Genomic DNA, 17,746 nt, shown 5'->3' on the forward strand with positions numbered 1-17,746 from the left:
AGAATCTGATTTCTGTTAACAACTCTCTGTCTCTCTGTCTCTCTCTCTCTCTCTCTCTCTCTCTCTCTCTCTCCATATCTCTGTTTCTCCTTCGCTCTGATGTTACAGCTGAGTAGTTCTGTTTTTCTGTAACTCGATCTGTAAAATAAGATGGGATTTTTCTACCTCATAACCTCCCTGACATTTTATAGGAACATAAGATTAGTAAATAAGAGCTGATGTGAAGGAGTGATTCAGTTATAAACTCAAATAGATGCATATTCGTGCATGTGTGTGTGTTGTTTTAAAACACTTTTTATCAAATGTAATTTGAGATTTTTCGCATGGTATTAATTGCCATCATGTAAAACCAACCCACAGTAACTCGATGTAATATATGGATTGTGGCAGCAGGGGCGTGGCCAAGCAGCAGTCTGTGAATGGAGGGCGTGGTCGGGGAAGGTAAGTGACTAAGGTGGGGTTTACATTAGACCGTATCAGCGGATCATCAGATTAACGTTTTTAAAAACGATTAGCGTGCACACAGCAACGCCAATACACGATTCGCGTGCACACAGCAACGCCAATACACGGATACGCTAATCACATGACTAATTCGGCACGTAAGTTGAAATGTGTCAGTGCGGCTCATCGCTTCCTCCTCAGCGGCTGCGCTCCAAATCACTCCGCCCTGAACAGCGAGTGCCCTCTGGAGGGTGCGCACTCCGGCCCTGCTCAGCTCACAGAGCGCGCGAGTGTAGTGCACGAGCAGTGATTCAGGACTGAGCCGCTGTGCGCAAGTCACTTACCACTTGCAAGTGGAAGGATGGCAAGCCTAAAGACCATCATAACTACACAATGGGCAGTATTTGCAGCAGTATTTGCAGTATTTTCATACTTTTATACTCTTTAATGAAAGGTGATACAAGGCGGAAGTCCGCGCCGTTTTTCAGCAGTCGCGTCACATGACCAACGCCAGCGACTCAGGAAGGTGGATGTCACAGTGACGTTGTCCAATGACGACGCCAGCTAGAGCTCAGCACAGCGTATCCGCGTATTCTCAATGTTTACACAGCACCGGACCAGACACGATCTGGATTGAATACGTGGACCCTGGCGGATTCCCGTTTCCCGGCGTTTCCAGGCGTTTTAATGTAAACGGACAGTGCATCCGCGAAGAAAACGAGACAGATACGGTCTAATGTAAACTTGGCCTAAGTCATTCCACCTGCTGTCAATTAATGTGTGTGTGTGTGTGTGTGTGTGTGTGTGTGTGTGTGTGTGTGTTACAGGGACTGAGCATAAAAGGAGGGGGAGAACAGAGAAAAGGGGCTCCCTCCCGAGCACAACGCATGTGCGCGTGTTGAGTGAGTGAGTGAGTGAGTGAGTGAGTGAGTGAGTGACTGACTGACTGACTGACTGACTGACTGACTGAAAGCTGAAAAGCTAAAAATAAGTGAAATAGTTTGTGTGTGACCATCAACTCTCGCCTGCCGTGCTTCTATGTTCCCGGGTTTCGGCACCACTGTTGCAGTTCCTGATGTGGGTGGAGCACAGAAGCACGGCAGGCGAGAGTTGATGGTCACACACAAACTCTTTATTTCACTTATTTTTAGCTTTTCAGCTGTCTTTCAGTCACTCACTCACTCAACACACACACGTGTTGTGGTCAGGAGGGAGCCCCTTTTCTCTACTCTCCCCCTCCTTTTATGCTCCGTCCCTGGAACAAACACACACTCACACACACATTAATTGACAGCAGGTGGAATGATTTAGCCACTTACCTTCCCTACCCCGCCCTCCATTCACAGACTGCTGCTTGGCCACGACCCTGCTGACACACACACACACACACACACACACACACACACACACACACACACACACACACATATACCAGGTTACACAGTGTTGCCAGGGTTTTGCAAAATTCTGGGTTGCCCCCAGAATTCCATGTCAACTTTGGTGAAGCTCTGTTGAGAAATGGTGACGTTAACCCAAGACAAACAAAAATCCAAACATCCACCACCCAGGGGCCCACCAGGGACCCCCTGGGGCCCACATATGGAATTTCTGAGTTCTGCCAATTTGTGGCTATCTGCTGTACTTACGTGCCAAGTTTAGTGAAGATCTGTCAACAGTTTGTGTTGATAAATGTAACGTGAAAGGCATTGAGTGAGAGGGTGGGTGGATGTTGTGCCCCCCAGGGACCTCCCTGGGGCCCTTATATGAATTTTGTTTATATCTGCAAAATTCCAGGTCATCCCTGGACCTACTTGCCAAATTTGGTGAAAATCTGTCGAGAAATGGCGATGTTAGCTCAAGACAAACAAACAAACAAACAAACTTTGGTGCTCTTATATACACACACACAAACTGTATATAGCCACAAATAGCAATCTGTGGAGTCCAATCATTGTTGCAAATGTCACACCAAAAGGCCATGATTCTTTCCAAGGTACAAAGAACAATGAAAGGACCATAGATGAACATACTTATCAATATTTGACATGACAGCATGATGCTAATTGTATAAAATACCCTGCTGAAAAGCTGATTGGTTGAAGTCCACCATGTTTTAAGCAACTCAGTGGTGGTTCAAAATCCAATTATGGATTAGCAGAGTGACACCACACACCAAAGTTCAGCTCAAATTATTGACCAAATAAACTGAAAACATGTTTGTTTTTTTTCCCAGCAGGTAAAGAAGAATCGGTGGCGACATTCAAAGGCAATGAATTTTTCTGCTATGACCTGTCCATGACCCCTATCCAGAGCAGCACGGACGAAATCACACTGTCCTTCCGAACCCTGCAGCGAAATGGCCTCATGCTCCACACAGGCAAATCTGCTGATTACGTGAACCTTTCTCTGAAGAGCGGCGCCGTCTGGCTCGTCATCAACCTAGGCTCTGGTGCCTTCGAGGCACTCGTCGAACCCGTCAACGGCAAGTTTAATGACAACACCTGGCACGACGTCAAGGTCACGCGCAACCTGCGGCAGGTAAGATAGCACATCATGGCTTCGTCTGATAAGATGTACGTCACCAGGATACTTTCTAAGCTGATTTTTATCTCTCAGGGGGCAGCATTGTGGGATACTGTGAGGTTTGATTGAACACTGCATCTGCAGATCTGACAAATGTTACAAGACATACGCCCAGGAACAAACTTTGGTTTGTTTAAAGAGTCATTTGGATAGATCATATTAATATTAATAACTGTATAGTATCATGTTTAGCCTCTCTGCTCCCCAGTGCTGCCCATGTGTTAATTCAGTAACACTTCGCATTCAGAGATCATCTCAGGACCCTCATTGTGTTTGATTCAAAACACTCAAAGACTCATGCCTCTATTCCTATATGCACCTTTAGTTAATGTTTGCTGTTCCAGGAAAACAAAAAAGGGACAATCAACAGATATACAATATATGATATGTACATGATAAGTACATTGTAGATAAATAAAAGCCTCTGAGGCTAACCGTTCATGTATTGGACATGTTTGAAAGCAAATACATGTTTTTCCTATCCACAGTAGCGACATTTTGGCTCACTAAAAACAAAGCATTTTTGAAAATGTTAACAAATTTTAACATTGTTTCCCATGAAGGTGTATTAGGGCCGTTGTCAGTAAACAAAAACAAAACAAAAAAGCTGAGGGAGGGGTTAATAAAGTATAAAGTCATAAATCTGTGAGAAAAAAATACTCAAATTCCAAGATTAAAAAGTGCAAACTCTGATATTCTCTGAGGAAACAATCACCTGCTTCCTGGCTGCAGTGCATTCTGAGAACTGGAGTTAAAATCTCTTAGTGCTTTATTTAAATAATACTGGCTGGCGTTAAGTGGTATCTCATCTCATCTCATCTCATTATCTCTAGCCGCTTTATCCTGTTCTACAGGGTTGTAGGCAAGCTGGAGCCTATCCCAGCTGACTACGGGCGAAAGGCGGGGTACACCCTGGACAAGTCACCAGGTCATCACAGGGCTGACACATAGACACAGACAACCATTCACACTCACATTCACACCTACGGTCAATTTAGAGTCACCAGTTAACCTAACCTGCATGTCTTTGGACTGTGGGGGAAACCGGAGCACCCGGAGGAAACCCACTCGGACACGGGGAGAACATGCAAACTCCGCACAGAAAGGCCCTTGTCGGCCCCGGGGCTCGAACCCGGACCTTCTTGCTGTGAGGCGACAGCGCTAACCACTATACCACCGTGCCGCCGCGTTGAGTGGTATATCAGATATATTCCTTTCAGCAAGCATGATATTGAACGAGTCGAAGACGAGTAGCTGGATGGAATATATCTGATATACCACGAATAAAAGCCAGCCAATATTATTATTATTATTATTATTATTATTATTATTATACATTCCTTTTGGGTGTTCAACGCATCTTTCTCATTCAAAATTCTCTCAAAAGCTTCTGTATTTAACAAAACAAACCTCGTGGCCATGTTTGTTTACAAATTGTCACAGTCCCTCGCTAGCGTGGAAGTTTTACATCTCCGACGTGTGACGTCATGTTGTCTTGACAACCATGCAATATCATAAACCATATTCAATGCTTATTCTCCATTGGGTAGAGTGACATAATACATGTAGGATAAGCGATATGCTAACAGTATTGCATGCTATCAAACCAAATGAATGAAACCCGCTAGAAGGGAATAGAACACGTGTTTTTATTCCATCGAAAAAAGGGTCCTGTATGTATAATAATCTTTTCTATTGCACGATTGAGGAGGAAATACTGCATTTCCTACTGTCTAACTCTCGGCTCAGCCGTAACGTCTGTGGTGTAATATGCCAACGTAGTTTTCACTCTTATTGCATCGACAAGTAAAACGTTTTTGAGCATCATCCTGTGCATATCCATTGTGTATTTGTGTGTTTTTGTGTTATGATTGTGCTAGGACTCTTTATCATGGTTGATAAAAAGATTTTTCAGTTGATGACGTGTTTGCAATAGAAGTTCGTTTTGGTTTATTCGCACTGCAAGGATTTAGGGGAAGACCCATGTGTGTGCAAACTTTGTATTCAGGAGTAGCATAGAGCACGAGTTCCACTTCCTCACCATTCCACATATATGAATCCTTATGTTTGTCTTTTTAAATTTTTTTTTTTCTGAATTTCAGCTTCTTTACCACTTGGTCCACATGCCTTTAACACTATTCTTGAGGCTTTTCACACTTTTGAAAACTCTCTTCATGTGCACAGGAGTCATATCTCAATTTAGTGAAAAGCTTCATATTTGTGCACTGAGAGGGAGAACATGTCTGCAAGATATTAATTTACTTCATGTTATTGTTGAGAGTCATACAATACAGGTCGACTCAAACAGAAGTACAATATAATGAACACATGGATTTCACCTTCATCTGCACTGATTATATTTACTGGACTTCAGTTAGCACAGTTTTATCCCCTATAAACATGACTCAATGCAGTTGCAGACTGAAATTAGAGTTTCATTTATTCAAGCTGTAGCTAGTCATGCAAACTGCGCATGGGAACGCCAATTAACACCATTGAAACACGCTTTGTTTTTGGCACTTATTGTGCATTGTAAAAGCCACTGTGAAATGCTGGACACGATCGACTACAGAGTCGTCAGAAAGCTTGTGACGAAAGAAAAGCCATTTTCCTCTGACCTCTCTTATCAACAAGGTGTTTCCACCCACAGAACTGTCACTCACTCAGTGTTGTTTGTTTTTCCCACCATTCTGTGTAAACTCTAGAGACTGTTGTATGTGAAAACGCCAGGAGATCAGCAGTTTCTGAAATACTCAAACCAGTCCATCTGGCACCAAGTGAAAGTCACAGAGATCACAATTTTTCCCATTCTGATGTTTGAAGTGAACATTAACTGAAACTCTTGATTTGTATCTGCATGATTTCATTCATTATGCAAGTGTCAACGTATTAGCTGAATAGAAACATAGCAGTTTCTTATATAAAACACAAGTTTTGGGGCAGAATGCATCCTCGTTAGCTTTACAAAAGTGGTTCTCAATGTCTTGGAGTTTTAGGCTAAAATCTGTAGCTTAATTATCCATCTAACAAAGCAAGACATTATAGTTATGTTGCATCTGGGCCAGAAAACTGGGATTGAACTGGAGTTTAAATATAAAAAAAAAAACATGTCTGACTGAAGATTTACTTGAATCAGTTATAAGCACTCAAAGTCTTTCCTTCCTTCCTCAACGAAATCACTGGTTTTCATTACATCTCTCTGGTAACCTTGTAACATGATGTGTGTTAGTTCTTAACATTCTGAGATTTAAAGCTGCGATCTCATGAGAAAAAAAGCGATCAAGTCTCAAGTCAGGATGCAGCATCAGACTTTTATTCAACTTTAAAAAATCGCTTGAGCAAGCTCACAAGCCTAGAATGTGAAACACACACATACAGTGGTGCTTGAAAGTTTGTGAACCCTTTAGAATTTTCTATATTTCTGTATAAATATGACCTAAAACATCATCAGATTGGCAGCACGGTGGTGTAGTGGTTAGTGCTGTCGCTTCACAGCAAGAAGGTCCGGGTTCGAGCCCCGTGGCCGGCGAGGGCCTTTCTGTGCGGAGTTTGCATGTTCTCCCAGTGTCTGCATGGGTTTCCTCCGGGTGCTCCGGTTTCCCCCACAGTCCAAAGACATGCAGGTTAGGTTAACTGGCGATTCTAAATTGACTGTAGGTGTGAATGTGAATGGTTGTCTGTGTCTATGTGTCAGCCCTGTGATGACCTGGTAACTTGTCCAGGGTATACCCCGCCTTTCGCCCGTAGTCAGCTGGGATAGGCTCCAGCTTGCCTGCGACCCTGTAGAACAGGATAAAGTGGCTACAGATAATGAGATGAGAAGAGACATCATCAGATTTTCACAAGTCCTAAAAGCAGATAAAGAGAACCCAGTTAAACAAATGAGACAAAAATATTGCCAAAAGTATTTGCTCATCTACCTTGACTCACATATGAGCTTAAGTGACATCCCATTCTTAATCCATAGGGTTCAATATGACGTCGGTCCACCCTTTGCAACTAGAACAGCTTCAACTCTTCTGGGAAGGCTGTCCATAAGGTTTAGGAGTGTGTTTATGGGAATTTTTGACCATTCTTCCAGAAGCGCATTTGTGAGGTCACACACTGATGTTGGACAAGAAGGCCTGGCTCTCAGTCTCCGCTCTAATTCATCCCAAAGGTGTTCTATTGGGTTGAGGTCAGGACTCTGTGCAGGCCAGTCAAGTTCATTCACAACAGACTCTGTCATCCATGTCTTTATGGACCTTGCTTTGTACACTGGTGCACAGTCATGTTGGAAGAGGAAGGGGCCAGCTCCAAACTGTAAAAACAGTCTGCATGCCTAGGTGCTTGATTTTATACACCTATGGCCATGGAAGTGATTGGAACACATGATTCCGATAATTTGAATGGGTGAGCAAATACTTTTGGCAATATAGTGTATTATACTTGGTCATTTATTTATTGAGGAAAATGATCCAATATTACATATCTGTGAGTGGCAAAAGTATGTGAACCTCTAGGATTAGCAATTAATTTGAAGGTGAAATTAGAGTCAGGTGTTTTCAATCAATGGGATGACAATCAGGTGTGAGTGGGCACCCTATTTTATTTAAAGAACAGGGATCTATCAAAGTCTGATCTTCACAACACATGTTTGTGGAAGTGTATCATGGCACATACAAAGGAGATTTCTGAGGACCTCAGAAAAAGCGTTGTTGATGCTCATCAGGCTGGAAAAGGTTACAAAACCATCTCTAAAGAGTTTGGACTCCACCAATCCACAGTCAGACAGATTGTGTACAAATGGAGGAAATTCAAGACCATTGTTACCCTCCCCAGGAGTGGTCGACCAACAAAAATCACTCCAAGATCAAGGCGTGTAATAGTCGGCGAGATCACAAAGGACCCCAGGGTAACTTCTAAGCAACTGAAGGCCTCGCTCACATTGTTAATGTTCATGAGTCCACCATCAGGAGAACACTGAACAGCAATGGTGTGCATGGCAGGGTTGCAAGGAGAAAGCCACTGCTTTCCAAAAAGAGCATTGCTGCTCGTCTGCAGTTTGCTAAAGATCACATGGACAAGCCAGAAGGCTTTTGGAAAAATATTTTGTGGATGGATGAGAACTTTTTGGTTTAAATGACAAGCATTATGTTTGGAGAAAGGAAAGCACTGCATTCCAGCAACCTTATACCATCTGTGAAACATAGTGGTGGTAGTATCATGGTTTGGGCCTGTTTTGCTGCATCTGGGCCAGGACGGCTTGCCATCATTGATGGAACAATGAATTCTGAATTATACCAGTGAATTCTAAAGGAAAATGTCAGGACATCTGTCCATGAACTGAATCTCAAGCAAAGGTGGGTCATGCAGCAAGACAACGACCCTAAGCACACAAGTTGTTTTACCAAAGAATGGTTAAAGAAGAATAAAGTTAATGTTTTGGAATGGCCAAGTCAAAGTTCTGACCTTAATCCAGTTGAAATGTTGTGGAAGGACCTGAAGTGAGGAGTTCATGTGAGGAAACCCACCAACATCCCAGAGTTGAAGCTGTTCTGTCCGGAGGAATGGGCTAAAATTCCTCCAAGCCAGTGTGCAGGACTGATCAACAGTTACCGGAAACGTTTAGTCGCAGTTATTGCTGCACAAGGGGGTCACACCAGATACTGAAAGCAAAGGTTCACATACTTTTGCCACTCACAGATATGTAATATTGGATCATTTTCCTCAATAAATAAATGACCAAGTATAATATTTTTGTCTCATTTGTTTAACTGGTTTCTCTTAATCTACTTTTAGGACTTGTGTGAAAATCTGATGATGTTTTAGGTCATATTTATGCAGAAATATAGAAAATTCTAAAGGGTTCGCAAACTTTCAAGCACCACTGTACACATACACACACACGAATATACGCAGTGAATAGGAGATAGTGAAGTTTCAATACCACGTTGCCAATTGGTGGTGGTAGATAACAGCACAGAGATGCAGTCAATTTCACCAGAGATTGGCTTGCTCACGGTTCATGCACTGGCCTGTTTTGGTAATTGTAATTGGAATGAATGGCTTGTCAGCCCTAATAATAGCTATTGTAATTGTTTGCTTGAGAGAAAACATCAGGGAGAGCGAGAGAGTGAGGGGGAAAAAAACAAATCTTTTGTCCCAAACATGATTTCATTTACTCTCCCTCTCTCTGTTTTTATTATATGGCAGCTGAATTATGACAAATCATATCGAAAAACAAAGAAGCAGCAGCAGAAAGGAGAGAATTTGACATTATTAAAGTGTGCCTTCTGGAAAAGATAACAAGGACTTTATTAACCAGCTTATGAAAATGGAGAAATTATCTGGCAAAAACTGATAGGATGTAACTTTGGGGGATTTTGGAATTCTTTGGGAGAAATGTTATTGGAAGATACTCACAGAAGTACATGACTGTAACTTGGATTTTGAATATACACTATTTAGCCAAACGTTTGTCTACACCTCATCATCACACCCATGTCAGCCTTCCCCACAAATTTAGAAGCACACAATTGGCTAGAATGCCTTTGTTTGCTGTACAAATACAATTTCCCTTCACTGGAACTAAGAGGCCCAAACCTGTTCCAGGATGACATTGCCCCTGTGCACAAAGCAAGCTCCATAAAGACATGGGTGGACATGAAGCACTCAAGTGTCCTGCATAGAGCCCTGACCTCAACCCCACTGAACGCCTTTGGGATGCTTTGAAACACTGACTGACCCTCAGGCCTCCTCACCCAACATCAGTGCCTGACCTCAGTAAAGCTCTTGTGGCCGAATGAACACAAATCTCCACAGCTATGCCCCAAAATCTAGTGGAAAGCCTTCCCAGAATAGTGAAGGTTATAATAACACCATCTGGAATGAGATGTGATGATCAGGTGTCCACAAATTTGTGGCCATATAGTGTATATTCGGAATGTGTGCAAATACTAATTCATTATTCAGTCTATCTATCTATCTATCTATCTATCTATCTATCTATCTATCTATCTATCTATCTATCTATCTATCTATCTATCTATCTATCTATAAACATACAAATAATGGTGTTTCTATTATACAACGCCGATTCCAAAAAAGTTGGGACAAAGTACAAATTGTAAATAAAAACAGAATGCAATGATGTGGAAGTTTCAAAATTCCATATTTTATTCAGAATAGAACATAGATGTTCACAGATAATTCACAGATAATGTTCTCTGGAAATATTCCTGAGCCCATTTTGCGATTTCCAATACAGAAGCATGCCTGTATGTGATGCAGTGCCGTCTAAGGGCCCGAAGATCATGGGCACCCAGTATGGTTTTCCGGCCTTGACCCTTACGCACAGAGATTCTTCCAGATTCTCTGAATCTTTTGATGATATTATGCACTGTAGATGATGATATGTTCAAACTCTTTGCAATTTTACACTGTCGAACTCCTTTCTGATATTGCTCCACTATTTGTCGGCGCAGAATTAGGGGGATTAGTGATCCTCTTCCCATCTTTACTTCTGAGAGCCGCTGCCACTCCAAGATGCTCTTTTTATACCCAGTCATGTTAATGACCTATTGCCAGTTGACCTAATGAGTTGCAATTTGGTCCTCCAGCTGTTCCTTTTTTGTACCGTTAACTTTTCCAGCCTCTTATTGCCCCGTCCCAACTTTTTTGAGATGTGTTGCTGTCATAAAATCTCAAATGAGCCAATATTTGGCATGAAATTTCAAAATGTCTCACTTTCGACATTTGATATGTTGTCTATATTCTATTGTGAATACAATATCAGTTTTTGAGATTTGTAAATTATTGCATTCCGTTTTTATTTACAATTTGTAATTTGTCCCAACTTTTTTGGAATTGGGGTTGTAATATGAGACCTGTGATATGTGGTGAAAGTAGAAAGGAGGTTGAGTTGGGTTTGGAGAGATGAAGGTATGCATTGGAACGAAGAGGAATGAAGGTGAGCAGTAGCAAAACAGAATACATGTGCATCAGTGAGAATGGGGATGAGAGTGTAGTGAAGCTGCAAGGAGTAGACGTAAAGAAAGTTGGTGAATTCAAGTACCTGGGGTCAACTGTGCAGGAAAATGGGGGCTGCAATAGTGAGGTGAGAAACAGAGTGCAGGCAGGGTAGGGCAGTTGGAGAAGGATTTCGGGAGTCATTTGTGATAGGAAAGTCCCAGCAAAAGTGAAAGGTAAGATGTATAAGAGAGTAGTGAGACCAGCTGTGATGTATGGATTGGAGACCGTACCCTTAACAAAGAGACAGGAGGCAAAGTTGGAGGTGGCAGAGTTGAGGATGTTAAGGTTTGCGATGGGAGTGACAAGGTTAGACAGGATAAGGAACGAGCACATCAGAGGGACAGCACATGTGGAGAGCTTGGGGAATTAAGCTAAGAGAGATGAGACTGAGATGGTATGGGCACATCCTGAGAAGAGATGCAGAGCATGTTGGAAGGAGAATGTTGAGGATGGAGCTGCCAGGCACATGAAAACTAGGAAGGCCAAAGAGGAGATACATGGATATGGTGAGAGAGGACATGAAAGTGGCAGGTGTGGTAGAGAAGGATGTTGAAGACAGGGAGCAATGGAGACGAAAGATCCGCTGTGGCAACCCCTAATCAGGAGCAGCCATAAGAAGAAGAAGAAGAATATGAGACCATTTTCGTCCTTTGGTAATACATATGTTGAGGAGATATTTAATGTGCTGCATTTGGTATAATATTTGGTGCATTGATAGTTACTGATGTTGGGATTTAAAAGTAGTGTGAATAAGATACTTGTGTTTTGTTTTGGGATGTTTTGGAGTTAATTTTATTGACCATTGTGCTGTTTTTGTCACACTGACCTGGCAACCCTGGACACCAAAGTAGCTGACCCAAGCAAGCATAAAAACCCAAGCAAAAAACAGACTACTAAACTCATTAGCAAGCTGTTAATTGTAAATTTACTGAAAGGAATCACAATTAACATTCCTGTATTTTCATTGTTTCAGTGAAGACAGCTGGTTAAGATGACGTCTTTGCTCTGCTTGCTAAGTGTTGTCTACATTCTCTCACTGCTGTGAGGTGGAGTTGTTGATTAGTTGGGGTGGTGGAAAAAAGACCAGTCATGAGTCACATAGTATAGAGAGCAGGCCAGATATACTTTGTTCGTACAAAGATTTTAAACCAAATGAAACCAATTCCACAGTCAACTTGACATTTACGTAAGATTACACCGGAAAACTTTTATTTTATTATTTTATTTTCATGACATATTATCACTTTTACATTTGCATGTAAAGGTGAGATGTGCAATTCCCCATTATCAACTTGGAAAAACCTCCTTGCCACAACTATAAACATCCAAATAAGACAACTCACTGAGCTAGAAAAAGAACTCCATTGATGGACATGAGCTCCCATGCTGCGTAGTCTGAGTTTCAGAATCAGTGATTTCAATTGAGTTCACACTTCCTCCGCACGAGTGCATTTTAAGAGTTCCTTGAACAGTTCCTTAAATGGTGTAACATTGCACACAGAGTTATTTTTTCATTAATCTATTTATTTTCCATTGTTAATAGTGTAGCCTAAAAACAAAAACAGAATGAAACTTGAAATTAATTGGTTTCCCATGTATGCCTGTTAAACGAAATGTGATTTGACAAGGTCTTGGCTGTTGTTTCTTGGCATCTAACTGCAATAATAAAATAAATATGGATAATTACTGGTCGGGGGGGCAGATTTGCATTTTGTGAAGGAAATGCTCATGCTTGCAAAGCAGAAAATTCAAAATTCAAAATGAATACAAAGAAAAAGGCAGGGCGGCACGGTGGTGTAGTGGTTAGCGCTGTCGCCTCACAGCAAGAAGGTCCTGGGTTCGAGCCCCGGGGCTGGCGAGGGCCTTTCTGTGTGGAGTTTGCATGTTCTCCCCGTGTCCGCGTGGGTTTCCTCCGGGTGCTCCGGTTTCCCCCACAGTCCAAAGACATGCAGGTTAGGTTAACTGGTGACTCTAAATTGACCGTAGGTGTGAATGTGAGTGTGAATGGTTGTCTGTGTCTATGTGTCAGCCCTGTGATGACCTGGCGACTTGTCCAGGGTGTACCCCGCCTTTCGCCCGTAGCCCGTAGCTTGCCTGCGACCCTGTAGAACAGGATAAAGCGGCTAGAGATGATGAGATGAGATGAGATGAGATGAATGCAGGCACACACACACAAAGAGAAAGCAAGCAAGAGAGAGATTACTTCACTTGTACAACACTTGAATATATTTGGATTCATGAAATAATATCATGTAAAATGTCGAAAATTTTTCACTGATTGATTGGTTGATTGATTGATAGCCTCAGACTACAAAAACAACCAAGTACACAAGCGTTAAAGTGCTCGTCTTACGAAAATGACATCTGCACTGGAAATTATACCTTATAAAACTAGACAAGTTAAATAGTTTACTGTCTGACTTGCATTTTAATAAGAGACCGGGAACATGTTCTATTTAGTTGGTAAAGTTTGGCTCTTTGAATCCGCCATTACACGAAAGCGTTCCTGATAAGTTACTGTTAAGTCAAAAGAAGTGACATCATATGCACAATGCTTGAAAGTTCACAGCATTTCTGGCTTTATCTGCTTTGCAAAGTGTGGCACGTTTTCTTTTTTTTTCTTTTTTTTTTTTTATTCCACAACAAATTTAAAACCAAAGCATGTCTCCTAAGAGGTGTGTCATTCAAGGCTGTGTAATGGAAATTTCTAATAAACACTTCAGAACGCTTAGCAGTTGTCTTTTCAGTTATTTATTATAGTAAATCATACAAAGGAATATAAGATTGGAAAGAAAGAAAATTAAAGCAGAACATCACCTCTAGCGATGTGAGAGTATGCGCGCTCTCTGAATTGTGTTTTAGTGGCTGCTATCTATTATACTCTAAAGGCATTCGCTTACTGCTTGCATCTTCACGTGATTGGCTCAAGATTTGCTATGAAGCTTTGTTAAAGCATGCACCTGGCGTGCTCTGGTATGTGCAGGCAGATGCGTAGTTATGAGAACTCGGGTACCCTGCTTATCACCAAGGCCACAGAAAAGCGATTACAGCATGTGGAAAAACATCTCTTCTCAGTAACTAAGCCACTTTAGTTCAACATACAGAAACACAGAGAATAATAATGTTCGTCCATTAAATTTCCCTCACAGCTGTTAATGTGTAGCCGATAAAAATAAATAAATAAAAATTTGATCCATCATAGCCCAAAGTCGGCAGGACACTTACAGAATGAATGGGTTTGATTTGTATGGACAAAGAGAGGTAACTTCAAGTGTTTAGCCTGTTGCTTGAATTTATGAGTTGCCCTTAGTCTTTTATCATTTTAACCGATAGCAGTTCTGAAGTTTTATACAAGGCTAAATAATGGCAGTAATTAGCCACTTTCACTTTCAGTGATAGAGCTGGAAGGAGCAAGTGGCGCGTTGTGCCATATGCATTGTGCGCAGTGAGCACGCAGCAGCCTGGAATTTGTGAGTTCAGAAAAAATCTTTTATGGTTGCAGATATACAGTGATTTTTGTAAAAATAAATAAATAATGGTAATTGCACGCTGACCCCCCCAGACAGACACACACCTACACCTCTACTTAACGGTGTAGCACAAAATGGAAAGGGTCTACATGGTTCTAATTGGTACTGTTAGAACCAGAAAAGGTTGTAGTTTTATAAGCAACTTAGTTTTGGAGGTGAACCCCCCTTAGCAAAAAGTAGTATACTTAAAGTTCATTTTGTAAAGTATTCTGAAGTGTAAGTATAAGTATATCAAGTGTACTACAGGCCATGTACTTCAAGTGTACTAGAAAGCATACTAATTTAATACTTCTTCGGACTAAATTGGAACATTTTAAGTTTATAAAAGTATACTTTCAAGTCCGTTTTAAGTTTACAAAAGTACACTTTCAAGTATACTCATTTATATACTATCAATGCACTTGGTATATCCCTATTGTGTACTTGAAGTATGTCATAAGTACACTTATTTATGTACTGCCATTGTACTAGTTATATACTGTAAGTATACAAGAGGGATATACCAAGTACATTTACAGTATAGATATAGTATAGATGAGAGTACTTAAAGAGTACTTTTGCTAACTTAAAAGTAACTTTGAAGTATACTTTTATAAACTTAAAATGTTCCAATTTAGTCCGAAGTATTAAATTAGTATGCTTTCTAGTACACTTGAAGTACATGGCCTGTAGTACACTTGATATACTTACACTTCAGAATACTTTACAAAATGAACTTTAAGTATACTACTTTTTGCTAAGGGAAACCAGTATAAAAATGTCATATAGGCTTGCCATTGAAAAGTTGTGTGGGAAACTAAGTAACTGCTTTTGGTCTTACAACCGTTTTTTGGTTGATGGAGTTACGTACCACAGTAAAACCTATGACAGACTAAAGAAGAGATTCAACAGTGCTGCATACTTGAAAGATGGTACATTTTGTTGTATTATAGAATTGGTTGTTTTTAAACAAATATGTTCACATGAAATCTCTGCTTTTTGTCCATGTCGCAAACTATGTTGTGTTTTAGTTGACGTACTTAGTAAATCAGGCAGGCCTGTATGTAAAGATTCGCAAATAAATGTACAAAGTCATTTTGTATATGATGTTCAAAAAACTGAAACTGTTCATGCTGTCTCGCCTGACATGATCAAAACAAAATGTGTCCTTGTTGAAACAGCTGACACACTGTACATAACACCATTGCCAAACCCTTTTGAAAGGGACTAGTTAAATAAATAAAGTCAAGCCAAACTTTTTTCTGTTTTCCTGTTTTTGTGTATGATGAAGTGTAAGGTACATGAAGATAATGCAATTCAGTACACATAATGACTAAGTGTTAATCTCCAGAATTATAATAAGACATTAAACAAGACATGCATGTTGACGGTTGGGTTGGCTGGTAATGTTCATCATGTGCTGTTGAGTAAGGCTGCTGCAGAGGGGATGAAGGACTTTTTGTTTATAGTGGTACATTGTAGCGCCAGCCTGATGGGAGCAGTTGGAAGGAGTGATGGAGGGGGTGAGAGGGGCCCTCTGATCAGGTTGGATTCCCTAATCACTTACCAGCTGTATAGCTCAGCTAATGTAATATAAATTATAAATATAATATATATATATATATATATATATATATATATATATATATATATATATATATATATATATATATATAAATGTAATATAAATTATAAATATAATATATACATGTAGTATAAATATATAAATTAAACGTTGAGTCAATTAATGAGTTGACCTTATTGTGCTCTTGAAGCAAGATATATGCTAAGCATTCCTATTTTGTGGCAAAAAGATTTACAAAGTATACTTAGGTCCAAGTATAAGTTTTAGTATTAAAGTAATGTATAAGTGTAAGTCTTAGTATTGATATAGGTCTACTTATACTTTTTTATACTTGGTTCAGTATAAACCAAGTATACTTCCCTGTACTATGTTGTAAGTGTATCAAGAATTAGTTTATAAAAAGTAACCTTCAAGTACACTTCCTCGATTTTAGTATAAAATAAGTATACTTGTAGCACACTTGATTAAACTTCTTTTTGCTAAGGGCCTGGCTGCCATGCGCTTGCTGAACACAATGCATATGGCCACCCGCTCCCGCTGGCTCCAGCACTAAAAGTGAAAGTGCCTAATTACTGCCATTATTTAGCCTTGTGCCTACCAAGTAAGGTTACAGAGATGACAGTTAAAAAGAGCCACTGCTTTACTATAATTGTGAAAGTTGAACACCAACTCAGTCAAAAAAAAAAGAATAAGCAAACTTTGATTTGTACCATGTATTAACTTCCTAGGTTTCAAAAAACCGCTGGAGCAGTTGTTGCTCTTTTTCTTCACAAGTGACTTGGCTTGTGTATTCATCCACCTCCTTCTCCGTGAGTGGCCTAGTGGTTAGTGTGTCTGTCTCTCGATCAGGAGATCGCGAGTTCTACTCACGGTTGGGTCATACCAAAGACCATCATAAAAATGGTGCCTATTGCCATCTGGCAAGGCACACTGCAATACAGATGTGAGTGGGGAGTCAAACTCTCATGGTTACCAGAGGACTAGCCCCCCCACTGTAATCCTAGCTGGGCTACGAAACAGAGATCGGCGCCACCAAAGGCGCCATGAATGGTGCGGGAAGGATTTTGACTTGACTTTCTCCGTGGCTGTAGGTTCGAAATCATGCTCAAACAACCAACCAAAGATTGAGGATGAATTTAAAGAGCTTTCGCTGTCTTTTTCAAAAGAATCAGTAACAAGAATGCATGCCACTGCAGAGAATAGTACAGAGTCTGCGTGGACACAAAAGAAGGCAGCGGTGCATATGATGCCACACATGCAGCACTGTTGACCTGTAAATTGCTGTGATCTAATAATGGCAGACAAGCTTTTAGTGATTTTTGGAACAGAATTCAGATGCAAAAAAAAAAAAAATTCGAACCAATTAACACAACACAAAAAATAAAATAAATATTAGGTATGGGTCCACTCCCAACTGGACGTGGATATGGGTGGGCATCCCTTCATTGTTCAAGAATCCTGTGCATCAGTTAATTCATTTCAAATTGACACACAGAGCCCACACTACACCGTACCTACTGCACAAAATGGGAAGAATCTCAAACCCTCTATGCACACATTGTAATTCTGATCAAATAGGCACATACTTTCACATGTTTTGGGAGTGGCCTCC

The 17,746-nt window shown here is 40.7% G+C and overlaps 1 protein-coding gene across 2 annotated transcripts in view; it reads left to right on the forward strand.

The window, feature by feature from the left end:
• nrxn2b (neurexin 2b) overlaps positions 1 to 17,746 on the forward strand; it is a 1,271,620-nt gene that overhangs the window by 521,543 nt on the left and 732,331 nt on the right. For both annotated transcript variants that reach the window (XM_060917059.1, XM_060917060.1), the window contains exon 5: positions 2,678 to 2,982. In XM_060917059.1, the coding sequence (XP_060773042.1) occupies positions 2,678 to 2,982 (305 nt within the window). The remainder of the gene's footprint in view (positions 1 to 2,677; positions 2,983 to 17,746) is intronic.

This window comes from Neoarius graeffei, chromosome 3 (assembly GCF_027579695.1).
Source record: "Neoarius graeffei isolate fNeoGra1 chromosome 3, fNeoGra1.pri, whole genome shotgun sequence".
Lineage (NCBI taxonomy): Eukaryota > Metazoa > Chordata > Actinopteri > Siluriformes > Ariidae > Neoarius > Neoarius graeffei.